This window comes from Ochotona princeps, chromosome 2, assembly GCF_030435755.1.
Source record: "Ochotona princeps isolate mOchPri1 chromosome 2, mOchPri1.hap1, whole genome shotgun sequence".
In the NCBI taxonomy this organism is placed as follows: domain Eukaryota; kingdom Metazoa; phylum Chordata; class Mammalia; order Lagomorpha; family Ochotonidae; genus Ochotona; species Ochotona princeps.
In genome coordinates, this window is record NC_080833.1 from 53,297,645 (window position 1) to 53,325,051 (window position 27,407).

At 45.0% G+C, this 27,407-nt stretch overlaps 1 protein-coding gene across 1 annotated transcript in view; it reads left to right on the forward strand.

The window, feature by feature from the left end:
* CACHD1 (cache domain containing 1) overlaps window positions 1-10,589 on the forward strand; it is a 214,850-nt gene extending 204,261 nt beyond the window's left edge. Inside the window, exon 27 of the mRNA XM_058657546.1 lies at window positions 10,088-10,589. Coding sequence (XP_058513529.1) covers window positions 10,088-10,326 — 239 coding nt within the window. The 3' untranslated portion in view covers window positions 10,327-10,589. The remainder of the gene's footprint in view (window positions 1-10,087) is intronic.
* Window positions 10,590-27,407: the final 16,818 nt, after the last annotated feature.

A 27,407-nucleotide genomic window follows, 5' to 3' on the forward strand; every position in this document is an offset into this window, starting at 1 on the left:
AAAGGTTCTAAGAGGCGAAAGGACTATTGCGCACCAAAGTATGGTGTTAGGCAATAGTGATTTAAAACTTAGTAGAAAAATGGAATTATAAGTTTATTCTGGTGCGAAAGAATTTTGAGATTCATGCATGTGAGGGAGGCTCCAAGAAGTTGAGGCAAGCAGGTTGAGCTGCCGCCTGTGCCAACAACATCCCATATGAGTCCCAGTTAGAGTACCAGCTCCTGCTAATGTGAGATGGTGTATTGTTTGGCCTTTGCCCTTTAGGTGGGAGACCTGGGTGCTGCTTCTTCTGGACTCCCACCTTCAGTGTGGCCTAGCCCCAGCTGTCACAGTCATTTGGGAAGTAAACCAGCAGATGAGAACAAAATCTCTCCCTTTTTCTCTGTAACTCTAATAGATAATTTTTCTAAGATTTTGTTTATTTTTATTGGAAAGGGAGATACACAGAGAGGAGAAACAAAGAGGAAGATCTTCCATCCAATGAATGATTCACTCCCCAAGTGGCCACAACGGTCAGAGCTGAGCCAATCAGAAGCCAGGAGTCTCTTCCAGGTCTCCCTTGCAGGTGCAGAGTCCCAAGGCTTTGGGCTGTCTTCTGCTTTCCCAGGCCACAAGCAGGGAGGTGGATGGGAAGCGGGGCTGCCAAGATTAGAACCTGTACCCATATGGGTTTCCGGCGGGTGCAAGGCAAGGACTTTAGCTGCTAGGCTACTGTGCCAGGCCCAGGAAAATGAATCTTAAAAAGAAGTTGATGAACCAGCTACCTGCTTGTGGCCTGGGAAAGCAGTCGAGGACAGCCCAAAGCCTTGGGACCCTGTACCCGTGTGGGAGACCCGGAGGAGGAGGTTCCTAGTTCCTGGCTTCGGATCGGCACAACACCGGCCTTTGCAGTCACTTGGGAAGTGAATCATCGGACGGAAGATCTTCCTCTCTGTTTCTCCTCTTCTCTGTATGTTTGCCTTTCCAGCAAAAATAAATGAATCTTTTTAAAAAAAAAGTTGATGAAACACCTCAGGAAGGGTCAGGCCTAAAATCTTATTATTTTTTAGGTTAGCTGAAGGGTATCCTATAAATCTTTCAAAAAAAAAGATTTATTTATTTTTGTTGGAAAAGCAGATCTACAGAGAAGAGGAGAAATAGAGGAAGATCCTCCATCCGATGGTTCACCCCCAAGTGACCGCAATGGCAGAAGCTGAGCCTATCCGGAGCCAGGAGCCAGGAGCTCCTCCAGGTCTCCCACGTGGGTGCAGGGTCCCAAGGGTTTGGGCCGTCCTTGACTGCTTTCCCAGGCCACAAGCAGGGAGCCGGATGGCAAGTGGAGCTGCCGGGATTAGAATAGGCGATCGTATGGGATCCAGGCGTGTGCAAGGCAAGGACCCTAACCACTGCGCCATTGCGCCGGGCCCAAATCTTTGTTTCCTTCCCAGAATCTGGTCTTTCTCCCCACGCCCCAAGTGCATAAATAATATATTTAAGCCTATGTGACTCAGCTTTTTGCACACCTATCCTGGGGGTTGTGAAAGTCTTCAAGCAGTGTGCTGCACACCTGTGCTAACCAAGCAGCCAGTGTTGCCTTCTGCACTGCTGCCAGGAATCCCTGCTCCCTTTGGGAAACTGGAGAAGCAGGTGCTCTGTAAATCAGAGACTGTTAATTTGGGCTTTCAATGACATTGTCCCCACCGACAAAACAGAACCTTGCATTTCTATAGCAAGCTAAAGCAGAGCTTGAATTTTTCAGTTTCTTCGGCTTTCTGGCTTTGAACCTGCATAAATTCCTGCTGCCAGGCAGCTCTGTGCCTTCTCCTTGGAATAATAAAACAGGTCTGAGGCTGCTAAAGTTCAACAGGAAAGAATTTCTTATTCAGCATAAATAGCAAATCCTTTTCTCTCTCTCTCTCCCTCACTCTCTCCCTCTCTTCCCACAGGAAAATTGCATCCATAGCGAATTGGAATTCTGGGTGCTGTTTACAATGTCCCGTTGGCCTCTCCCATTGTCTAAGGCAAATGACAAATGAAGCAACAGCCCAGATAAAAGGCAGGTGCAGCAGCAGTATCTGCAAACCAAGGCAGCCAGCGAAGGGATCTGTTTCTTTCATTTTCCACAGTAATTGGCTCCCTGTTATCCCCAAAGGAATCAGAAAAATAGTTTTTCATGCAGACGGAATGCAATGGCAGAAGAAATAAAAGGCACTGACTTGCCACTTCATAAAATCAGTAGGCTTTAGCTGCTCACCGTCATATCCCTGAGCCTAGGGTATGGGTCACTGAAGGCCGTGGCATCGGGTTCCTGTCCCTGTGCGTGAACATTACATACAGAAATAACTAATTGCTCCGTGGATGTGACCTTGACCTCACCTCCACCCACCCACCTCCGTTTTTTTTTTTCAGTTGTGACCTTAGTGGCGCCACTTTGAAAGCTCTGTGTCCTGCTACTTAGGGGTAGGGTGAAAATATCTTACCTGGTCAGGTTATTGCGAGGACTAAATGAAATGACCCTTGATAGGCTTGGAGCTCAAGGTTAACCTTCTTCAAGGCGCATCTTGCCCTGAAGGAGTTTATAAGCTGGGAGGAAACCATAAATGAATGCCTGTATTCATGAGGCTGATAAAAGGTGCAATGTGACAGCTTCTTTAAAGGAGTAGGACAAAGAGGGAGAGAGTGCACTGTTATCTGCAAGTGCGTTATACAGGAGCCCATGGGGACAGCGTGATGTGTTGCAGGGTGCGAGCGAGATCACACCAGACATGTCTAAGGTTTATTAAGGAGTCTTTATTAATCAAGCTTGAAGACAGCAGAGCACAATAGCAAATTACAAGTCCATACAGTAATCCACCTAATCATAAACCAACCAGTCATAATCCCAAAAGAAACAAATGGTCATCATCCTTAAGTCCATCCATTAAGCTGAAAACCTATGTCCCAGCTTCCCCAACTATATATGTTATCCTAAGAGACATGCAACAAAGAACCTGGACACACTCACAAAGAACCTGGACACACTCACAAAGCTGCAGACATTCACCTTTCCCTGGCTTCTCTGCCCACATTCTACTACTGCCAGGCCTCACCCCTCCTGGAACTCCAGATAGTACACAGACCAGAAACAACATTATTATAGCCATTGTCCCACCTAAGCAGCACACAGGGACCATGCTCAGGGGATTACCTGTCCTGGGTCAGCCAAGAGTCGAGGTGCCAGAGTAATGGAAGCACCTGGCCAGAAAGAGAGTGAGAGCCCCTGCTTCATGGGCCTTTTAAAGGGGCTTGTGAGGGGAGTGGTTGCACACAACACAATACCGTCCCCTCTCAGTTGATAGGTGAGTCACAGGTGGGCAGGAGCAAATACCTAAGTGTTGTGGGCTAAGGAATTGATTAGTGCTCGTTGGGATGGCAGGAACAGGAACTGGGCTTGTAGCTAAAACACCTAGACTAATTGGACTTCCAATATCCTGGCTAATTTAGGATGTGGGGGAAGTGGTTGAGGATGGAATTAACATTCCATTGCTGTTAAGACCCATCTTCAGGACAGAGGTTGGGAGACACAGCCAAATTTCCTTTGCCCACTGTCAATGGGTGCTGGCTATCACTGGCTGCACCCTATAACATTCCCCACTCCTAACACCTGAGTCAAATCATTGACTCAGTCACGTGTTGTCCAGAAATTGGCAGGGTCCTGGAGTTTAAATTCCTAATGCCTGTATCCAAGAGTTCCCATTCATAAGCATTATGACAGAACCACAGAGTCTTATTTTTAAGGGTACTCCAGTTTGTTGAACAGTCCATTTTTCTTCCGGGTCAGATGTGGCCTTTTTTCGCTGGGAATGATGATTCTCAGGGTTGATTCCAGCTACCTTTACGGCCATTAGAGTGTTCAGGATCACCAGTTAAGATCCTTTCCAGTGAGGTTCCAGGGTTTGTGGGTGGTGTCTTGTAACCCACACGATGTCTCCGGGCTGGTACACATGGGTGGGGGGTCCCGTCAGTGTCCACTGCAAGCTGAGGGAGTGACTTCCAAGCTAATCACTCTGAACTAGCTGCTTATCTTACATTCTTCCTTAGAGACTTCCCAACCCCTTAATTCTAAGGGTTGCTGAGGGACGCAGAATCATATCTTCTGTAGCTGCTTCCTGCTGGTTAGGGGCGTAGGCCCTGCCTTTCTGGGGTTTGGAAGTCTCTTCCTATCTCATCTAGTTCATGGATCCATCTCATGAGCATACCGATGGCTATGCCCCCACATGGTATGCAGTCTCACAAGTAGTTGCTGGATTCTGAAATATGCACAATATCAATCAGTATGAGCAAAAGTGGAATAATACAAACATTTTAAGGCCAGTTAGTTATGCATAACTATTTAGACAGAGTATTCACAGATTTCAGTGTTTATTAGAAAAGCTGACCCTTTTTCCTAATTGTTAGGTTCTATGTAAAGCAGTGAATTTCAGCCTGAGCTTCTATAGTATACCTGACCTGTTTTTCTATGCAATCCGTCAACCGTCTTATAAAGTCAGCATAAGATTCTCTGGCTATTAAAATACTAGTTTTGAAATACACGTGCACATATATATGATTAAGGCTTTATCCCAACAGTTTAAACAAGTTTGATCCGTTACACCATCTCTGGATACAGACATCCAAGAGGTCACACCTTATACTGGGAAGCTGAATTTTTGAGTGGTAAAATGAACTGAATGAATTTTAAGTGAATCCCATGGCTCCTATACTCTAAATTTTTCGTGCGCTTACCCTGCGGTGTCCAAGGACCATTACGTTAGGAGATGCTGTCACCTTGTTTCCGAACATCCTCTACAGCAGCCACAAGCTCCTCCTTGAGAAACTGACTCTCCTTTGCAATTTTATCTCCCTTTTCCAAAAAATTCTCAGTTGCTTGTTCAACAGATGCCGCCAAAACATGAGCCTTCTTAGAACGACCTCTCTTTTTATTAGAGGGTCCTTTACTGTTTGTGTTTACCAGGGTTGTAACCTGTGTAACAAGGGGCTCTAACAGTCTTTCAACTGCCAGAGTCCTGATCTCTAGACTTTTGGGGTCCCATTTGAAATTTATATTGCCTGTATGGACAGCAGTCATTTTCTCCAAGACTCTGATGTGGAAGGAATATCAAAAGCGGAGTCTTCCACCAGTGTGCCAAATTTCTGCCTCTCCATGCACTTTGCTTCTAACAGACTCTTCTCTTCTTGGTCTTCTTGGTAATTATTTAACTGTTCTTCAGGATCTGTGGGCCATCCAGGGTTATTCGATGCTCAGTTATTTTACTCATTGACTCGTCCTCATTATGCAGAGGTACATGAATTGTCTTCTGTGTGTAGTCTGTAACTCTCAGGACAGATAAGAAGGCAGCTGTGTCACAGTTTATGGCTCCTTCCTGCTGAAGCTGAAGTTTTAGAGAAAAACTGAAGAAATAACCGGCCCTTTATAACCAATTTGGTTATAAAGTGGCAGAGGCCAGTGGTTCCTGCTGCAGGTTCTAGAATCAAAGAGCCTGACTTCCTGTTCTGGCTCTACCATCCACCTGCTGTGTGGCCCCATGTAACATACTGAACCACTCAAAGCTTCAGCTTCTGCACCTTCTTTTCTCCCAAGTTCTCAGGACATTTCTTCACAATTCCTTACACGGTGATCACTGATATTCCTGCAAAAAGAGGGAGGGACCTGGAGCACTTTTTCTCCTTTTGTTAAGAGGACTTCCAAGGACAAATTACGTAGTCTCCAAGAAAATTCCAATCCCCACTGCCTTCAGTGGCCTCGTGTTTGGCTGTCACTGTACTCTCAGCCCTGTAACAAAGCCCGACCCATGACAGGCATTTTTCAAGCTGTTAGGGGCCATCTTTGCCTCTCCTCAGAGAATCCGCGGTGGTGCAGCCCCACTCCTAAACAATAAGGATGGCTACCACAGTAACCAAAAGAAGGCAGAGTTTGCCTTTAACCAAGCCTGGAACAGATGACAGAGCTCTGTTGGGCCCCTCAGGCTGTGAAATCACCATTGCACCAATGAGGGGTGCTGGCTATCACTGGCTGCACCCCATAACAGATGTGCCGTGGGCCTTGACCTGAGAGGATCGTGGTTCTGTGGTTGTGCACTACCCAGGAAAGAATTCTAAGATGTGCCAATCCGTGACAGCCATGGACTAGTGCATGAAGTGCTTAGCAGTTGTGACGCTCCTAGGATTAAAATTGAATGTTGGCAAGCAACACTTAGAAACATTAGACTGCATTTTTATCTATAAGTCTTGCACATAGCCAGCAGTTTTATTTTTCAAAACAGACTAATCTTTATTTTCCCATGTTAGAGCCAAGGGCCCTCAAGGAGAACATAGAATTATTTTTATATTGGTATGAGACTACTCAGCCCTTTTTGTTGGCAAATTGTTAAGACCTACAGGTGGAGGTTCAAAACAGTTACTGTTTGTGTATGCCTTTAACTCTGTACCGAACTTTCCTTTTGTTCTGGAAATAATCATCTGCTGTCTTTTTTTTAAGTTACATTTTCCACAAAATCCTCTTGTCTTTGGTCCTTGTGAATTTGTATTTGGTGGACATGTCATTAGAAAATTATGCAGATACATTGCGTGAAATTCCTTCTTTGAAAATGAGGGTTTCTGGGCAGTGCTGTGGCACAGTGAATTCAGCCACTACTTTCAAAGCTGGCATCCCCCTAGGGTGCTGGTCATATCCACTTCCAGTCTAGCTCCCTGCTAATGTGCCTGGGAAAGCAGCTGAAGGTGGCAGATGACCCAAGTGCTTGGGCGCCTGAACCTGAATGGGAGACCCAGAAGTTCCTGGCTTCAGCCTGGCCACTGTAGCCAGAAGGTGGAATATCCCTCCCTCTCTCTCTCTCCTCTCTCTGTGTAACTCTGCCTTTCAAATAAGTAAATATTTTAAAAAACAAAAAGAAATGAAAGAAAGGGGGCAGTGTTCCCTAGTTCTTGGCAAATTCCAAAATACGGGTAAGGAACATGCTGAAACATGGTTCACAAGTCCTTTGCTAGGTCTGCTTATGTTCTCCTGCAGTTACTGTCTGTGGCCACTAGATGGTGCGGTGAGTTCCCCAGAGGGAACTCAGATCAGTTACAATGGAGAGAGGTTTCTTAGGAACCATCAAATAAACACACACACTGAGAACATGCCCAGGAGCAAACGTGAACTCCCGGCCCTTTTCCTCTTTCTGGACCTTGGCTTCCTTCCTGAAGCCTGTTTGTCCCATAGCATTGTGTGTACAGACACTTTCCTATACATGCCTTTGGATAATAAAGAAATTTAGCTTTGCAAGTGTAAGAAGAAATGGACAGGGGATTGAGCAGTATCCTAGGGAGGAAATTAAAGGGAAAGGTCCTAATAGGAGGATTTTTTTCCAGTGCCCTCTTTGTGTGAGACATACAGAGAAATAAATCCCTTGTGATTCAAGAAGAGATAGATAATGGGCACTATGTTTTTATTTGATGGTTAAAAAATAATAATAATAAGGGCAAGACATGCGCCAAAGGCCGCAGACATGCCCACCCCTGCCATGCCCTTGGTATGGTTGGTGCTTGGGAAGGTTTCCCAGAGAAGACCTTCAGGCCAAAGCCGAAGCAGAGTCACAGAAAGGAGGAGTGAACCAAGGACCACTGCTGGTCGTGCGCCAGGAGTGTAAAAGTGAATGGCCATTGACAGTGCTTGGAGATCAGCAGATAGGAGGTGCCCGATCTTTGACATGCGCACTGAGATTTTGCTCGAAAGTTCACATTTGTCATTTACACACATAGCATGAGGTGCTTTGAATACACACAGCACTTTGTCCCTGAGGCCTGAGAAGCTTGTCTCCTGCCCCACATTCAAGACCCGACAGTGCCAAAGCTGAGAGCTCAAGGCATGTCCTTTGGCCCCTGGCTGCTGAGTCTCAGGTGAGGGCGTCACCATGTCCCCCCGTCTCTGACCCTCGCAACATTGCTCTTACCCGCCACTCCCGAGTCTTCCACAGGCCAAATGCACTGCGCATTGAACAGGGTCCTGGAGCCAGCTGCTTGCTTCATTTCCCAGCACTGCCTCTGCCCCATTTCAGGTCATCGCCATCTCCCTGAGGGCCATACTCCCTCCTCTCTGTCACCCATTAGTGAACAAACTCTGGCTCAAAGTTTTGAACTGCCAAGGTGCAATTCTGCTTCTCTGTGCAGACCAACCTTGCCACCAATTTCCCACACCCCCAAAAGCCTTTCAAGCTGCCGCACCATTGCATGAGCCTGTATCCTCAAGAGTCTAGGCCAAGTTCAGTGGTTGTGGAATTCCTTTCCCCAAGCCTCTCTTGGCTTCTGTGTGTTACCCGAACTTCTGGACTTTGGACTTCAGGGAGCTGAGAATTCACCTTACCCTTGTTGCTTTCTGTCGAGCCTCTAGTCTGGCACCTCAACCCAGCAAGCACTAAGTAACAGACACCCTTGGCATTGAACCCTGCCTCCTGTGTACTGACTGCAGGTGATGCTCCTGAGAGCTCCACATGCATGACCCACAGACTTTGAAGTTGAAGATGTTATGGAAACAAAATTCATGTTCCTACCTAAAACTCAGCCTGTCTTATCCTGATTGAAGTCACAGTTACCTTTAGCTAGCCCTCATCGGACTCGGTCAGCTTCTCCTGCTTCCTGCCCTGAGATGGCCATCCCATCTGTCCAGTCCCCCTCCCTTCATCTCTCATCCCAGCTAGCACAGTAGTCACCTCACTGCCACCAGAACATAGCCGTGATCGTGCCATTGGTTTTTTTTAACCTGCTCAGTCATGTGTTGTCTATCCATTCTCTCTTCTTGGGCCTCAGCCTCGTGGTCTTTTGCTTCCCTGCCTTCCACATGCCCTGTTCTCCAGCTCCTACCAGCACTTGAACAGCCCAGCAAATGATGTGGCATGGCTCGAGGCCCCTTAGCTCATGCCTGCTCAGCACATCTACTTACTTACAACTAAAATAGGGGTTTGTCTGTGAGGCTCCCTCATACCTCCAGCCACAGTTAGTTATTCTCCTTCTGGATTTCAGGTACGGTGCTCAGGAGCAGAAGCGCACCTTGTGGGCATGTTTCATTATCGCTTCTAAGCATATTAACAAAAGAAACCTCTCATTCATGTTTCGTCATCTCCCTCACCAGCCCATAGTGATCTTCAGTAAGTGAATAACTGAATGACCTAGGCCTGTCTGATTTCATCTCTCAGCACCAGCTTTTGAGTTTGTGCAAGACTAGGTTTTGAGCTTGATATCTCTTCCAACCAGTGACTTGTACATAGTAGGTGCCCAATAATATTCACTTGGGCTGTTAGGAAATTCTTTCAGTTGAGTTCTGTTTCCTCAACGACAAAGAATGGCCTTTCTCATTTTCTGCCCGGGGGATACATTTTCAATAAGCTGCTCTTGCTTGGCTGTGTGCACACACATCCATTTTGAAGCCAAAAATGTAGCTAGCACTACCCACGGGTGAGGGCTGATTGATACTGACTGTAGAAGTGGTGAAAATAGTAATGAGCTGTCACTTCGCAGGATGTTTCAAGGAAATTTTTGCAATATTTAAAAGTATGCCAAGGTTCTTGCAATGGAATCCTTTGATCAACAAGGGTATTTTCTTTTGAAATGTGTGTTAACTTAGAATACCAAAAGAGATTTGTCTTTCAACAGTGAGCCAGCTTACACAGGGAATAGCTGATTCTTCTGCCAGTTGCTGTGAATACATGTGGCACTTATGTTTCATTAGGTACCAGGACTTTGGGAGATTTCCTTCGCCTCTCTGATCATCATTGCCTTCACTAGAAAATGGGTATTAAAATGCATGCCTCACTGATATGCAAGAATTATCTGACAAGATTGCCTGCTGTGAAGCAGGTGTTCTGTGGATATGTGGTGACTTTGCTGTTTGGTTTATTGATTCAGAGATTTGAGGTGAGGATTATTGTTTAGTGGAAACGGAGAGCCAGTTAACTCTAGCTGCCTGGACATCTGCATCCAGTCTCGCCAACACTGGCATCTGTGTGCTGTGGTGACGTGCCTACCTCCCAGTGCCCGAGAAATCTGGAATGAAACCTCTCTCCTCAGTGACTTGTCTGGTTCCTTTTTGTAGGTTACAGCACCATGAGCCCCCAGGAGGACAGTGAAAACCCTCCCTGCAACAGTGACCCCTTGTCAGCCGGGGTGGACGTGGGCAACCACGATGAGGACTTGGACCTGGACACCCCGCCTCAGACTGCTGCCCTGCTGAGTCACAAGTTCCACCACTACCGCCCACACCACCCCACGCTTCACCACAGCCACCACTTACAGGCAGCCGTGACAGTACACACTGTCGATGCAGAATGCTAACAATCCCCACGCGCTCCGAAAGAGACGGGGATCCAGGGATCCCAGGACATCCTGGATAGAAAAAGGGTCAGCATTTAACTCACAGCAAGAGACTCCCTGTGTGTGTCCGTGCTTTGCCCGGAGTGGTTGAACTCAAACTTCCTGCCTGATGACATGTTCAGAAGCAAGAGAGACAACAGCAAGGTCACGGGGGAAGACCCAAGTTGGTCCTGGAACAGAGGGAAAGCCTGATGAATGAACCCGCCGTAAGGCAAATGGAATGGAGTGAAAGGCTAACCCCCAGACAGACAAACCTGGAAGTCGAGCTGAGCCACAGGAATGTTCCAAGGAGCCAGGAACACTCGGCACTCGGCTGTGCTTAACTGGAAGAGCAGTGTCTGCTCAAGCGGAGCCGGGAGATGACCTGACCAGATGGCACCGTCTCTCCGCAGGACCTGGGTAGCATGGGGCTGTAGGAAACGTGCGTGACGCTCTAAGTGATGCATCTCAAAATTTCTACGTAAAGGATTATTTTTCTACTATTTATTGAATGTTCAAACATTCTCAAACTTTGGGAGAAAGGAAATCAGTGAGAAGTTTTCAGCAATTATCCTGATCTGTTGTGTGTGTGTGTCATGAAGTGGTTCTTCAATGAAGACGTCTGCTTTGTTGCCTAACATCACCGGCCTGCTGCCCTACCCCTCAGAATGGGAAAATGAAGAATCTTCCTCTCTAATTTGTTTACATCCTTTCATGGAAACACATCTTTATTTGTAATGCAGTATTCTTTCACTGTGTACGGCCAGAAGGAGCTGAGGAATCCAAGATACTTTAAGAAGTTTGATTTCTTTCCAATTCCCCTGACAGTGCTATTCTTAGGTTTCCACGAAACCTACTCATTCAACTCCAGCTTCTCCACTAAGGGAGAGGTAGGTTGAGTCTCCTTATTTTTAGAGATTTTATGAAATCTTACATGTCTCATTGTGTCTCAGAGACTTAAGCACAGAAGCAAAGAAGTTGTTAAAATTGTGAGAGTTTGTTCTTGAAGATTTCACTTGAAGTCTTAGTTGAAAGCTGCTGCCAGTCACCTAAGAAGTTACCCACCTACTGCTTTGTGATTCATATAGGGCTGCATCCAATCTGGCCACTAGACATGGGTATTGTGATTTTACGGTAGTGTGCTAATAATTACAGTGATGTATTTTAGATTCACATTTTGTGATTCAAATATGTTATAAAGACATTCTTGCACCGTGTGTGTGGTAAATCTTTGTTTATATGTAGTTGGAAAAAACCCACAGAACAATGTTTTAATGATAGGGTATCACAATATAATGTAAAAATGTGGTTATTAAGCAGCACAGAAAGTATCCATGTGCTATCAGGAAACCCCTTCATACTGTGTATAAAACTGCAGTCTAGTTCAATAAACTGTGTGCGATGGACAGTTTCGCTGACTGCTGTGGTTTGTTCATGTGCCTCTTGGTGTGTTTCAAGGAAAGTAATGTACGTTTTGCCACCTAGCAGCAGATCAGTGAGCGTGGGCCTCCGCTCCGTGTGACAGTCGACCTCGGTGCTTCTTGCTCATCTCAGACATGCACAGCAATGCAAGGATATAACGGGATGAAACACAAAGCTAATGTTTGAAAGCAGAGGTTTCCCCCTCCTTTCCCAAGATTCTCAGTCTATATCCTTGATAATAAATGGTATTGTCTAATGGCTGGAGAGAGTGAATGAGGCTCCTATTCCCAGAGAAGTGAACTTCTGCATGGAATCCTACTTTTTGTTCAAATTGACAATCTCTGCTACAAAACTGGCCTTTTGGGTAAAAGGGAGTAGCAAAGGCACCTTGGTGTGTTCACAAGAAGAATCAACAAAGCTTAAGGATGAAATACCAGGGCTTCATGCGATGGCTCCGTGACTAAATCCTCGCCTTGCATGCACTGCGATCCCACGTGGGCACTGGTTCAAGTTTTGGCAGCTCCACTTCCCATCCAGCTCCCTGCTTGTGGCCTGGGAAAGCAGTCGAGAACGGCCCAAAGCCTTGGGACCCTGCACCCATGTGGGTGATTCCTGGCTCCTGGCTTTAGATTAGCTCAGCTCCAACCGTTGCAGCCACTTTGGGAGTGAAGATCCAGTGGATGGAAGATCTTTTTCTCTGTATCTTCTTTCTGTAAATATGCCTTTCCAATAAAAATAAATCTTTATTGTAAAAAAGAAAAAATGAAATGACAGGGATACTTTTCAAAGTTCATGGGAACTGAAATTTTTTAAAAAGCTGTAGTGTGGGTGTTGCATCTACTGGTAGACACAGGTTCTCATGCTCCCCTTCCAGACTGGAGTCTCTGCGTTCACATCACAGTCCCTCCCCCCATTCCAGCTTCCTTCCAGTGCATACCCTGAGGCTCTGAGGCCAGGAAGGAACCAGTGTTATCTCTATCCAACTCAGGTAAATAAGATGCTTCAACAAATAAGATAAATAGTGGATTTATTTAGGTACAAAATAATTTTTTTTTTTTTTTTTAAAGATTTATTCATTTTATTACAGCCAGATATACACAGAGGAGGAGAGACAGAGAGGAAGATCTTCCGTCCGATGATTCACTCCCCAAGTGAGCCGCAACGGGCCGATGCGCGCCGATCCGATGCCGGGAACCTGGAACCTCCTCCAGGTCTCCTATGCGGGTGCAGTGTCCCAAAGCATTGGGCCGTCCTCAACTGTTTTCCCAGGCCACAAGCAGGGAGCTGGATGGGAAGTGGAGCATCCGGGATTAGAACCGGCGCCCATATGGGATCCCGGGGCTTTCAAGGCGAGGACTTTAGCCACTAGACCACGCCGCCGGGCCCACAAAATAATTTTTTTAATCCATGCAGGTTTTTCCTAGTATGTTTGTGTGAAACTTCCAAAAAACCCTTTGTCTCCATGATCTAAAAATTGTTTGCACCAAATAAAATTCTTTTTATCGCCATTTGCCACAGGTTTTGAAGAATCCTTGTATGTGTAGCCTATTCAAACATAATTTTAAAAAATCATCTTTTGTGATAAAACTATGATCCCGGGCCCAGTGCAGTAGCCTAGCAGCTGAAGTCTTGCATGTGCTAGGATCCCATATGGGCACCAGTTCTAATCCCAACAACCCCGCTCCCCATCCAACTCCCTGCTTGTGGCCTGAGAAAGCAGTTGAGGACGGCCCATAGCCTTGGGATCCTGCATCTGCAAGGGAGACCCGGAAGAGGATCTGGGCTCCTGGCTTCAGATCAGCTCAGCTCCAGCTGGTGTGGCCACTTGGGGAGTGGATCATCGGACAGAAGATTGTCTCTGTCTCTCTGTATATGTGACGGTCCAATAAAATATTATTTTTATATATATCTGATCCTGAACTTCAGTCTAGCTGAAATGCTAACAGAGATTTAGTGGATGCCTTCCTGTTCACCAAGACTTTCTGACACAACCAACACTGCTTATCACAGAGCTGCAGTAGGGATCCAAAGCTGAAGTTATTCCAGATCCCTTTGTGGAGCCAGAAAAGGAATTTCCCTACGTGTCACTCAAAACAGGGCTCATGCTTTTACTCGTCCTCATGGTATGTGTGAAGCTGCTTTTCAGATTATCTTAGGAATTTGACAGAGCACGGTATTTTTCATTCTTCTACTTGTTGATTTAATCTGAATATTCAGACTAAACCTAGGCACAATAGTCCTTTGAAAAACATCAGATTTACCTAGGTATATTCTGCCTAGCAGAGTGACCATGGGCACAAAGAAAGAGGCGCTGGGAGGTCAGTTAAGCCCAGTTTCCCATGGCAACACACTGCTGTGATAATGTGTATCAGATCAGATAATTACTGTCTGAAAACATAACCAATCCAGGCTCAGCTGTGTCGAGGCTGCTGTGTTTCAGAACAAGGGACGTGATTTTCCTAGCTGAGATTAAATGCCATGTTAAAAGTTCTTTTTTCAGCTAGAATCTTAAAAGATGGTGTTTAGTTCTACCATTTGTAACTATGTAACAGATACAATTGAGGTTTTGAGATTTTTCTGTTTTCCCGTAATCTCTCATTATTCAAGTTGCTCACTAGACTCTTGCTTCTCTCTCATTTTTTTCATTCATTATTGCTCCCTCTCCCTAATGGAAAAATATTGATTTCATTTAAATTCTTAAAGAAGTTAAATATTGGGGGGAGGTAAGAATTTATTAGGATTATTCTTGGACAACTGCAAGGCATCCTGATAGCTGATCTCCTCCCTTGAGAATCCATCTTTCACCATCTGCTGGACAGTACTTCCCACTGTCATAGTGGGCCTTCAGGGAAGGAAGGCATTCTAAACTTTGACCTCAGCACCGTTGTCACTCCTCTCACTGGTTGATGGAACTGAGCCCTCGAAGGAAAGCAGAGATTCGGGTTCTGAGTCCTGGCTCAAAACACTTAGCATTCTTCTCTCTCATTCACATCCTGCTAGCTGCAGAGTTCAGATTCTTTGATTAAACAGGATCAGTTGCATTCATGAATTCCTTTTTCGAAATTTTATTAGTTAGCTTCACCTGTTGGAAAGCAGAGAGCGCTCTTCTATCTGCTGATTCATTCCCCTACTGCCTGCCATAAGCAGGATCAAAGCCACACTGAAGCTGGAACCCTCCACTCCATCTGGGTCTCCCATGTAGGTGGCAGGAGCCTGAACCATCATCCCTTGCTCCTAAGTATGCATTGCCAGGAACGTAGATGAGAAGCACAGTGGGCAGGACCTGCACCCCCATTTGTGATGCAGACCCCCCAAACAGCAGCTCTGTTTAACTTGTCCCCTTTCTTTTGTACCTGACTAGTTTGCAAACCTATACACTTCAACAGAATCATTGGCCTCCAAACAGGTTCCTCAATTCTCTCCATTTCTTCATTCAATAAATATTCGTTGACCCCTCCCACCAGTAAGGCACTGTGTCTGGAGCTAGATCTACAAAACAAATTAAACATACAAAGCCTTCGCTTTGTTAATGTAAAGATATATGTGGATCAGTGTTGACTCCCTGGGGTTTATCTCTTCCTCCACTGTCAGGTAGTCATGTGATCCACTGGCCCACTTCAGTCTTAGGGCTGGATTTCTTGTTAGCCCTATGACAAGCATAAAAAACCTCTCCTACTAATTTATTCAAAAGCTCATACAAAGCTATGACTGTAAAGCATTCTTGAGGGGCTGACACGATGGCTCAACCGCCTGATCCTATGCCTGCAAGTGCCAGTTCATGTCCCGGATGCTCTGCTACCCATCCAGCTCTCTGCTTTTGGAGAGCAGAAAGGATAGCCCAAGGCCTTGGGACGTTACACCCACATGAGAGTCCTAGAGGAAGCTCCTGGCTTCAGATCAGCTCAGCTGTGGCTTTTACAGCCACTTAGGGAATAAACCAGCAGATGAAAGATCTTTGTCTCTCCTTCTGACTTTCCAATAAAAATTAAATCTTTTTTAAAAAGATTTCTTCCTAATAGGGGACGACATGTAATCTCATTTGGTTCAGTCTGACCAAAAGGACTTTGGCTTTAAGGAGAGACTTCCTGTTTCCCAATAAATGTGAAGACGTCAGAAGGTAATGTCCTTCCCAGTTGGCTGCCATTTTGCTTTTATTAATGTCAGTAGCTTTAGGACAAAGCTCATGGACAAAGAATGGCAGAACAGCTCATCATAAATTGCAGGTTCAGCCATCTCTGAATCCTCTTCTGCCTCTGGATTTCCATGTTTGCATAGTTGATCAGGGTGGGAAGGATCAAGGGTTAGGAAAAAGTGGGCGTTGTCATTGTTACCAAATTTTCTATTTCTTCCTGTATCTGGGGGAAGCAGGGGGGAACATAACAGGAGAAGCCATACCCAGCCTCCCAATTGCCCCAGTACCCAGGGGTGGGGAATGGCCACCCAATATCAATGCAGGGTCTTCAGTATGGCAGTGGTTTTGCTATTTTTGAAATGTCAGTCTCAACGATTCAAAGATGAGGAACCCATTCCAATGGCCATTCGTTGACATAGTCAAACTTATTTCTCCATTCACTCTGATATTTGCTGTCATCATTTGGCTGAGGTACTTGTCCAATTTGTTCTGCCCTCCTTCCTCTGCTGCGGTGCCAGATGCCCTCTGCAGTTCCCAGTTTGCTGCCATATCATCTGGGTCAGCCATCCACTGATTCATCTTTTCCATTGAGGAGGCCCAGCTCTGACACATGCATTCCACAGTCAGACCACCAATCCTGCACATGAGACTCCAGGTTCCCACATGCCCCCACATATGCCATGGCCAGACCGCTGCAAGCCCACACATCAAGTCTCCACAAGCATGCCCCTTGGCAGCCAGTGAGCCTCCCCTGTTAGCACTGGCATCAAGGGCCACCTAATCAGGATCCATAGGGGTCCCCACCCCTGGGGCTAAAGAACCCAGCACCCACCCTCAAGCAGACCCAAGGACCCATGACAAGGTGACCAGGGCCCTGCCAAAACCCCTGCACCTGAGGCTCATGGACCCAACTCCCGCTACGCAGGTCCAAGGACCTGGGCCAGGTGACCCAGGTCTTGCCAGATCCCCTACCCCCAGAATTCATGGACACAGTACCCCCGCAGAGGTGGACCCAGGGACCCACTGGACCTATTTGTACAGAGAACATGAGCATCCACACATTTTGATATCTACATAGGGACATAGAACAAATCCTATGTTCATGTGTTCTAAAGACACATACACTTAGATCCACTATAAATATCTGTACCAGTGCTGATGGTGTTAGCAAGTTAAGCTACGATCTACAATGTTAACATCCCATATGAATGCCAGTTGGAATCCCTGTGCTACTCCACTTCTAATCCAGGCTCAGTAATGAACCTGGGAAAGCAGCAGGTGATGGTCCACTTTCTTACCACTGATATGGGAGACTCAGGTCGAGTTCAAGTTTCTGACTTTAACCTGACCCAGCACAGTCATTTTAGCCAATTGGGAAGTGAACCAGCACATGCAATATCTCCATCTCTCCTTACCTCTATGCAACTCTGCCATAAGAAGAAAAATACCAATAGACCCCAGTAAGTATCTTTAATGTCTTTAGATGAGGTAGGTAGGACCCACAGTAAGCAAAAAATGTTAGAATTCCGTATGGGTTTCAGAGTTTTGAAAGTTAAAATGTAATCAAATATGGTTTGCATTGAAATAACTTGAACTTTATGCCTAATAATAAAATACCGTTTCATAGCAAGACTACTCATGTACAAAATCCTGGCTAAATCTCAGACATGATGCTAAGCAAAAGAAGCTAGACACAAAAAAGTACCCTCCAAATGGGTTCATGGAGATGAAGTCCTAGAAGAGGTAAAGATAATCCGAGTCTTGCTTTCTTCTGAAAATGGATGACTGATGGGTGTAGGGTCCTGGGATGATGGAAAGATGTGGATCATGGGAGCAAAACCCTTTGTTAAAATTGAACAGTTGTGGGCCTGGCACAATGGCTCCATTGGCTAATCCTCCACCTGGCAAATGCCAGGAGATCTTAGAAATGCCAGCTGTTCCACTTCCCTTCCAGCTCCCTACTCATGGCCTGATAAAGCAACACAGCCTTGGGACCCTGCCCCCAGTTGGGAGATTTGGAAGAAGCTCCTAGATCCTGGCTCCTGGCTTCAGATCAGCTCAGCTCTGGTTGTTGTGGCTATTTGGGGAGTGAACCAGTGGATGGAAAAAGTTTCTATCTCTCCTTCTGTCTAAATCTGCCTTTCAAACATAAATACATAATTTTTTTTAATTGGACAGTTGTGGTCTGCATTTCTACACATGGAAATTAAGCATCAAAAAATAAACAACAATATTGAGTTTCTGATGTTGTGTCTAACACGATTCAAGGTTTGAAAGATTCATTTTGGTCAGATTAAATAATGCTTCATCACACATGCTCATCCTTTAGTTCCTATCTCTGCCTTCCTACGGGTGATCACTGGTCAGCCAGGGCTCTGTGGGAGGATAGTCAGGGAGTCATGGTCGCGCACAGTGACATCGTTTGAAGAAGAGAGGAATATATGTAAAATGTGAGCGTTTGGCAGGAGTTTCATGCGTGGAAATGAGTTATGGTTGCCATGTAGTCTACCCGCGTCAAGGAGACATGGGAGAGGTGTAGAGAACCATTCACTGTGGTAGCCGATCAGCAGATGTTTAGTGCTCTGGGATCAACTTACATAGATGGGAAGCAGAATAGACAAATGGGAAAAGGATACCATTTCAGCCTTTTAATTATGGAAAAGTTGGAAAGGACAAAGAAACCAAGCAAATAGGGTGTACACTTGGGAGAAAAGATGCCTGTCACAGTTGAACATCTCTGTTGACATTGTTTTCTTCAATACCACAAAGCTAAATGATGGTAGAATTAGAATTCAAATCCAGGTCTCTTGACCCTTAAATGCCCATCTTTATGCACTGTTTCTACCCATACTCCTCTTCATCCTACTCTAGCTACCATGATGTCAAGTGCCTGCTAGAACTTACATAGGACAGATTCAACAATTATTTCTTGGATAAGGGAATTAATAACTTAGCAACCAGGCGTGAACAATAAATCTCCCAAATGGGGCTGGCACTGTAGCATGGTGTTGGATGTGAAGACACTGCCTGCAATGCTGGCATCCCATATGGGCATTGATTTGAGTCCCAGATGTTCCTCTTCCAATTCAGCTCCCTGGCAATGGCCTGGGAAAGCAGTGGAGGATGGCCCAAGGCTATGCGCCCCTGTATTCATATTGGAGACCCTAAAGAAGCTCATGGTTCCTGGCTCGTTGCTTCTGCCTGCCTGGTCCAACCCTGGCTGTCATGGCCATTTTGGGGAGTAAATCAGTGGGTGGAAAGATGCAGTCTTGGGGCCGGTATGTGGCATAGCAGGTAATTCAATGTCTGCTATGCATGCCAGTTATGACCTAGCTGCTCCACTTCCCATCCACCTCCCTGCGTATGGTCTGGGAAAACAGCAGAGGATGGCTCAAATTTTTGGGACCCTGTACCCATGTGAGAGACCCAGACGAAGTTCTTGGCTCCTGGTTTTGGATCAGCTCAGCTCTGGTTGTTGTGGCCATTTGGGAAGTAAACCAGCATATGGGAGATCTTTCTCACTGTCTCTCCCCCTCTCTGTAAATCTGCCTTTCCAGTTAAAATAAATGAATCAGCTCTAGCCATTGTAGCTACCCAGGGCTTTCATTCTCTCACTCTTTGTGTGCGTGTGTCTGTCTGTCTCTGTCTCTCTCTATTTGTAACTCTGTCTTTCCAATAATTAAATACGTCTTTAAGATAAATAAGTAAATTTCCCAACTAAACAAGGTCAGTCAATTTCACTTATTATTGCCGTATGTCCTGCCAGGTTTGTGTCACAGAAAAGCAGAACATTTGCTTTGAAATGTTCTTATTAAATATTATGTGGGAAGCAGCCTTCAGTATGTCAACTCAGCTAGACCATAGGACACTCTGGTATCTGGTCGAAGATTATTCTGATTTTTCTATGAGACTATTTCTGGACCTGATTCATATTTAAATTGATGGATTGAGTAAAGCCAATTGCTCTCCAAGTGTCTGCATGGAACAAAAAGATTTATTCTCCCTTGAGAGAGAAAGAATTCTTCCCGCCTCACAGCTGGCTGCCTGGGATTCTGGTTTCTTTTCTTGCCTTCAGATTCCACCTGAAACATTGACACTCCAAGGCCTTGAACAACCTGGCCTTTGTCCCAGAACTATACCACCAGCTTTAATGATTTTCAGATCTTTGGACTTGTAAGTCTAGAATAAAACCATTGACTTTCCTGGATCTCCAGTTTGCCAACTCATCCTGGAGATTTGGGGAGTTGTCAACATCCATAATCTTGTAAGCCAATTCTTTATTATAAATATCTGTCAACATACACAGAAAGCTATCCTAATAGTTCTATTTCTCTGAAGAGGTTTGACTATAGAGTCTATTGTCAACTTTCAGGACCCCAAGTTCTTAGAAATCCAGGTGTAATGTGCAAGAGTCACTGAAAAATGAGCATCCAGCAGCTATCAAAATGGCTGGCATAGATGTTTACTTCATAAGCAAATTAAAAATATTCATGAATGAGCCCATTGTATTTTCTCCAGAACACTAGAGAAATATAAGAAAATTTTGAAAAAAAAAAAAAGGAAACAATTTCCTGTGCTTAGCAAGAAGGTAAGCAATTGATCAGTTGAATCATTTGTTTGCTTTACCATTCATTAACTTATTGATTTATTCATATTGGTCATATATGTGCTAGCAGATCAGAAGTGGAGCATTCGGGACTCAAATCGGTGCCTGTATGGGATTCCAAAGCTGCAGGTGTTGGCTTGACTCGCCCAATCAAATTCCAGACCCCAAGTTTAAAACTTTTGACAACTATTACTACTTTATTCTCCTCCTCCTCCTCCTTCTTTAATAAGAGCTGTCATCAGGACTAAGGAAATATTCTTTTAAAAAGATTATTTGAAAGTCAGTTTATAGAGAGATAAGAGAAGATAGGTGAGAATGAGAGACTTCCGTCCATTGGTTCACTCCCCAGTGTCCACAAAGGCCAGAGCTGGTACCCATATGGTATGCCAGCATCACAGGCAGCGGCTTTACCCACTATGTCACAACATAAGCCCCTGATGCTAATTACTTTCTTTAAAAAAGAGATGAAAGGTTTATTTTTGCAATGTTACAAGAGTAACCCAAAAAGCTCATGGAAAAATTCCCTTTTTCCACAAGTATTTTAAAGGTTATACATATTTTAACACGCTGGGTTACCCATCTTCCAGACATGAGTTCATGGAGATAAGTCAAGGATCCACGAGGGTACAAAGTGATCCTCTTGCCTGGACTATGGTCACTTCATCCACAGATGAGCATCTGAATAATTCTAGACCAAACACATTAAATCAAAAAAAAAAAACGATTCATTATGGTTTTTTTGAAAGACAGAGTTAGCGGGGAGGGAGAAGAGAGAGAAAGATCTTCCATTGGTTCACTCCCCAAATGGCTGCAACAGCCAGGGCTGGGCCAGTCTGAAACCAAGCAAGTCTTCCACGTGGGTACAGGGACCCAAGACCTGAGGCGTCCTCAGCTGCCTTAGAAGTCTCATTTGCAGAGAACAGGATTGATAGTGGAGCAGCTGGACTCAAACTGGCACCTATGTGGGATGCCAGCATTGCAGGCAGCATCTTAACCTGGTACGCCACAATGCTGGGCCTCACATCACATTTTGTGTCAAATTGGAAATAGAAAGACTTCTCAAATCAACTATCTTTTGAATGGAAAAGATTTAAACACCAGAGCTGATGCTAATCATATTTTCTACCTGTAGACTAAGGAGCAGAAAAACATCATCTTCATAGATTTAAAAAAAAAAAAAGGTTGCCATTGCACAAAGTGAAAGAATAGATAGCAACAAGATGTGGCTGGATTCCCAGGGCTTGGGTTTCTTGAAACAAAGAGGTCTATTCATACAGTGATCTTTGGGAGCACAGGGAAGGAAGTATAGCTCACGAAGAGAGCCTCAGAATGATACTCATCCATGGGACTAGGACTGAATTTCTCAGCTCGGGTTTCCATCACCTAGCTCAGTTCTGGGCTTGTGGCCAGAGCTTGACATAAGCGTGCTGACTGATAAGATTCAAGAAGGAATGATGTGTTACTATGTCTTTACCCCGACTTGTGTTACCTTCCTATTTAAAAATTATGGGGAATGTATCTGGATTAGTGAAGAGAACATTTCTAAGCACCTCCTTTAGAAAAATAGCCTGGGAAATGCCATATTTTGGTGAAGTCCATTGACATTTCATTGGCACTCAAATTCATTTGCAAACAAAGGCGAGGTATAGCTGGAAATTATCCCTTATTTGTTTACGGGACAAAATCCTTCCCTGGAAAATTTGAAAAGTGTCTCATCCAAGGGAAATAATGTACGTCAATATATCAATGTAATCAAATGATATTTTCCACAACTTATCACTCCTTTCTTCAGATACATTCCAGAGCATCCATGTGGCCAGATCATTGTGACGAGTTAGGGAAAATGCAAAGTCACTATAATTGAATCTTTTCTCCCAAGGCCATGGGGGAAAATATGGATGGTATATAAATAAAGTCACACAAACATTTGGAGTGTTTATAAAATGATAAAAGCAGGTCAAATTTTTAAAGTTTCCAACAACTCCAAAATCTTATTCTGGAAATGGGAACATACATTTCAAAGCTGAAAAACCACTTGCATTAACAGCATTACTAAAATAACAATGTGAAATCTTCAAGAAGTTGACTGGCCAATAAACTTAAAAGGGAGTTTTATAAGGCTCAGAATGGTGTGGCATGTACTATTTTCAAATGACAAGATCAGGCTTTAATTGATAGATTTAATTGCTAATTTAAAACTCTTCTAGGCTTGTGCTTTACACAGTTGTATAATCCTAAAGAAGCTGATAGGGCCAATTGCAAGAAAACAGAAACACTGAATCATAGCCATCCAAGAATCTGAAAGGCACAGCTTTAACTCTTTGGGAAATAGACTTGTAATTTTCCAAAAGAATCTGTGATTTGCAGTTTAGCGCTTGTGTTAGATTCTCTCTAGCACCAAAAGGATACTCATTGAACTTCTACCACATGCCAGACACAATGCAAGCACTGGGGGTACAGTGATGGGTAAAAAGGACAAGCCCTGTGATGGTGACCACAGTTACAGAGAGTGGGTGGACACCACAGTGACCTCAGCCAGAGATCTGGCATGCCCCAAAGGCAGCCAAGGCCACGGACAGACCAGTGATGGACTTGAGGCAACATTTCTTACCTTATTAGGGCCCAAGCAGGGCATTTGCCAGTACCCACATCAGAAGGGGTATAAAAGCTTTGCTCTCACTACCCAGCCCACTCTTTCCTGCTTGCAGCTCTGCCCTCTTCTGCTCATTCCTCCACTGTGTGGGGAAAGGCCCAGGAGTGGACTTCTCTCCACCTAATAAAGGCTTGTTTGCTTTTGGCCGGTGTTTTTCTTTCATTGGTGGTCAGTAAATCTAATACCCTGCTTTCACATAGCCTCTCTGATAAATGACCTTCACGTTAGGATCTAAGGGGCGCCATTGTGTTATAGCAGGTGAAGCCACTTCCTGCAATGCCAGCATCCTATATGAGCAATATTTCAGTCCTGACTACTCCGCTTCCCATCCAGCTCCCTGCTAATGCACCTGGGAAGAGCAGAAGATGGCTCAAGTGCTTGAGTCTGCCACACATGTGGGAAAGCTGATGCAGCTCCTGACTCCTGGCTTCAACCTGGCCCAGTTCCTGCTGTTGCAGTCATTTGGAGGAATGAACATGAATATATCTCTCTTTCCCTCTTTCTCTCGCTACCTCTCTCCTCCAAACCCCATCTCTGTAACTCACTTTTCAGTTAAATGAGATACCTTCTTAGAAATTTAGGTTCTAAAGATTGAGAGCTAGTTGCACAAATAACATGAAAGAATGGAGTTCCAGGTAAGGAAAGAGCACAGAATGAAACAGAAAGTGTCTGATGTACAGTCTTAAATCTGTACCTATGTTAATTATGTTTATCTAATTTATGGTGCTCTGTGGCCTTGGGCACCTGGAGAGGGGCTGCTCCTCCAAGATCAGCTCATTCCCAGAGACTGTGGACATCTTGCTTGTGAGCATGCTTTTTGTTTGTTCTTTGGGAGATAGACAGAAGTCCCATTCACTGATTCACTCCCCAAGTGCCTACAACAGCCAGGACTGGGCAGCTCTGATGACAGGAACTGGGAAGTCAATCCGGTTCTCCCACATGGGTGTCATCACTCGTTGCCACCCAGGCTCTGCCAATGAGCAGGAAACTGGGATAAAGAACAGAGGCAGATTTTGGACTCAAGTACTTGAATATGGAATGTGGGCATCTTAAGCACCAGGTCGAATGCTTGCCCTGTGCGTGCTTGCGATAGACAAACCTACCAATCCTGAATCTAGGCCCTAACTCACCTGCTTTCATCAGGCTCCTGCTGGCCAGAACACCATCCCAGTGCCCTAAATCACTCTAAGCCAGGAAGAGAGCAAATAAGGACCACCTGAACAGCCTGCCAGACTCACCCAGCACAGCCAGTCCTAAGGCTCCTTGCCTTCACAAAACACACGAAGGTTCTGGGCTGTGCTTTCCGCTCATACCTCTGCAGGCCCCAAAGGGCGCCAGTATCCTCCATGTGCATCTGGGCCTGCTGTCCATTGTTATGTCTTTTCCACTGAGAAGGCCCAGTTCTGACACATGCAATCTATGGTCAGACCACCAATCCTGGACATGAGCCCTCATGTCCGCACACACCCCTACGTGTGTCATCAAGCTACCAACAGCATGCCATTGAACAGCCAATGACCTTCCCCTAGTGCCATTGGCACACCAGGCTGCCCAACCTGGGCTCCACTGAATCCCCCACCCCAGGGTCTCATGGACCCACCACACAGGTGAGTCTAATGACCCAGGCCAGGCCACCAGCCTCATCAGACCCCCTGTTTCTGGGGGCTTCTGGACTCAGCTTCCACCACACAGGTGGGCCAAAAGATCCCGACCATGCCAAAACTCCTGCCCCCATCACTCACAGACCCAGCACACCCCTACATATCTTTAGAAAAAAAATGGAATAGGCTAGGTGACTATGCTGGCACATTGGTACAGTTAACACAGATTTGTCATTAACCAGGCCCAGGATGCCTGCCAACTATTAGCTGCTTTTGTCCCAGCAGCAGAACACTTGCCTAGGTGCTATGCAACCTAGGCAGTTGCCCACAGCTGGGTTTCAGGGCATATTTTTAAGCATTTCCTAACTCACATATTACCAGAGAAAAGCAAAATATTTTAAAATCAGGATGAATACTAACAAGAAGAGAACTATCAGTAAATAGCTTACCTAAAATTCTTGAGTGTCAAGTTGAAAATATTTTTTTGAAAATATCCTGCTTAATAGAGTAATATTCATTCATGTTACATTTGTTGAGCATGTTGTGTGTCAGAAACCGTACAAGATACCTGGATTCAATTGTGAACGAAACAAAGGGCCCAGTCCTGTGGGGCTCATAGTCGATTGGAGGAAGACAGTAAATAAATGGGGGTTGGGGGTGGAAATCCCACCAAATTTTTACAAATAAAAAACATTGTCAGTGCATTAAGATAGCAGTTAAGACCTACATTCCATAAGAGAATGTCTCAGCTCATTGCCTGACTTTGGCTTGTGAATTAAGATTCCTGTTAGTGTACACTATAGGAAATATGGGAATGATGGTTCAAGTACTTGGGTGCCCATTGTTCATATGAGTTTCAGGCTCCTGCCTATGGGCTGCCCCAGCCCAGACATTGTAAGAATTTGGGAAGTGAATTATGGATGGTAACACTTCTCTCAGGCTCTCTCTTAAATACAAACTTACAAAACAAAATAAACAGTGGTTATGCAACAAGGTGGAGGAATCCACCATGGTGGGAGGGTTTGGGGAGGGGTGGGGAGAACCCAAGTATCTATGTAACTGTGTCACATAATACAATGTAATTAATGAAGTTAAATAATAAATAATTTAAAAAAATTAAAAAAAAAAGTGAACCAGCAGATGTGGGATCCCTCTCTGTTTCTTTGCATTTCAAATACATTAAATAAAACTTATTAAAACTGAAAAAAAAAAAACAGAATAAACAAGCAACCATGGTGCGTGCTTAGGAACAAGGAGGTCAAGAGAAGTGGGCCTCACTGAGAAGGTAGAAGCAACATTGGTATCTGAGGCAGGGAGTGCAGCTGATGAGTGGCCTACAATAGGATCATGTGGCTGTGCAAGAAACAGCAAGATTGGAAGCAGACAGTGGACACAGCAGCTTGTGCCCCCACATGGGATGCCTGCAAGCTCCATCAGTGCCTGATTCAAGTCCTGGTTACTCCTTTCGCACATCCTGGAAGGCAGACACCTCAAGGTCTCTGCCTCTCATATGGGAGACCCGATGGAGTTCGGGTCCCTGACTTTAACCTGGCCGGCCCTGACAGTGGTGGCATTGGAGAGGAAACCACCAGATGGGAGATCTCTCCTTTTTCCTCTTTCTGCTTCAGTTTCTACCATTAAATAAACAAAATGGGAGGGAGGGAAAAAAAGAACAGTGTGGCTGAACAAAGCGAATGAGGTAGAGAGACGGATAGAGCAGTAAAAAGTAGGATGTGGGACCCAGCAAGATAGCCTAGTGGCCAAAGTCCTTGCCTTGCATGCCCCAGGATCTCAAATGAGAGCTGGTTTCCATTCAGCTCCCTGCTTGTGGCCTGGGAAAGCAGTGAAAGACAGCCCAAGTCCTTGGGACACTGCACTCGCGTGGGAGGCCCACAAGTTCCTGGCTTCAGATCAGTTTAGGTCTGGATGTTGCAGCCACTTAGGGAATGAATTAACTCACGGAAGATCTTTCTCTTTGTCTCTCCTTCTCTTTGTAAATCTGACTTTTCAGCAAATATTTTATTAAATAAAATCTTTTTTTTGAAGTATGTGGAGGAAGATGAGTTTATGTCAGACAGTGTGATTTCCTTAATGGTCTGAGTCAGGTGGGAAACCACTGGAGTCTGAGCATGGAAGTGACACCATCTCAGCTGGATTTTAAAAGAATTCTGGATTCCATGCGGAAAATACACAATGGTGTGCAGGGGGACAGAAGGGAGCCCTTTGGGACACAAGAAGTAATCACCCAGGCAAGAGAAGAAGGGTATTCAAGTTGAAGTAACAATGAAGAAAACGGGAACTGATCAGAGTTTGGATACATTTCGAAACTTAAGGCAAGATAGTTCCCTGCTCAGCTGGACACAATACATGAGACAAAGCTAATGTCAAGGTCTCGTTTGAATACCTGGGAAAGAAGTTGTCATCAACCAAGATGGAAATCGCCATGAGGAAGACACAACTGGGTGTGAAAATCAGAAGGGGAGAGCAAGGTGCACAATGGTAGTATTAGTTTGGGACTGTCAGTGTACAGCTACTGAAGACCATGGGAAGGAAGTGACTGGGATGGAACAGGGAGTTGGTGGCAGCTCCTCTTATCTCTTATCTCAACTGCACCCTCTCAACACTTCTTGACCTCTCTTTTTGTTTTTT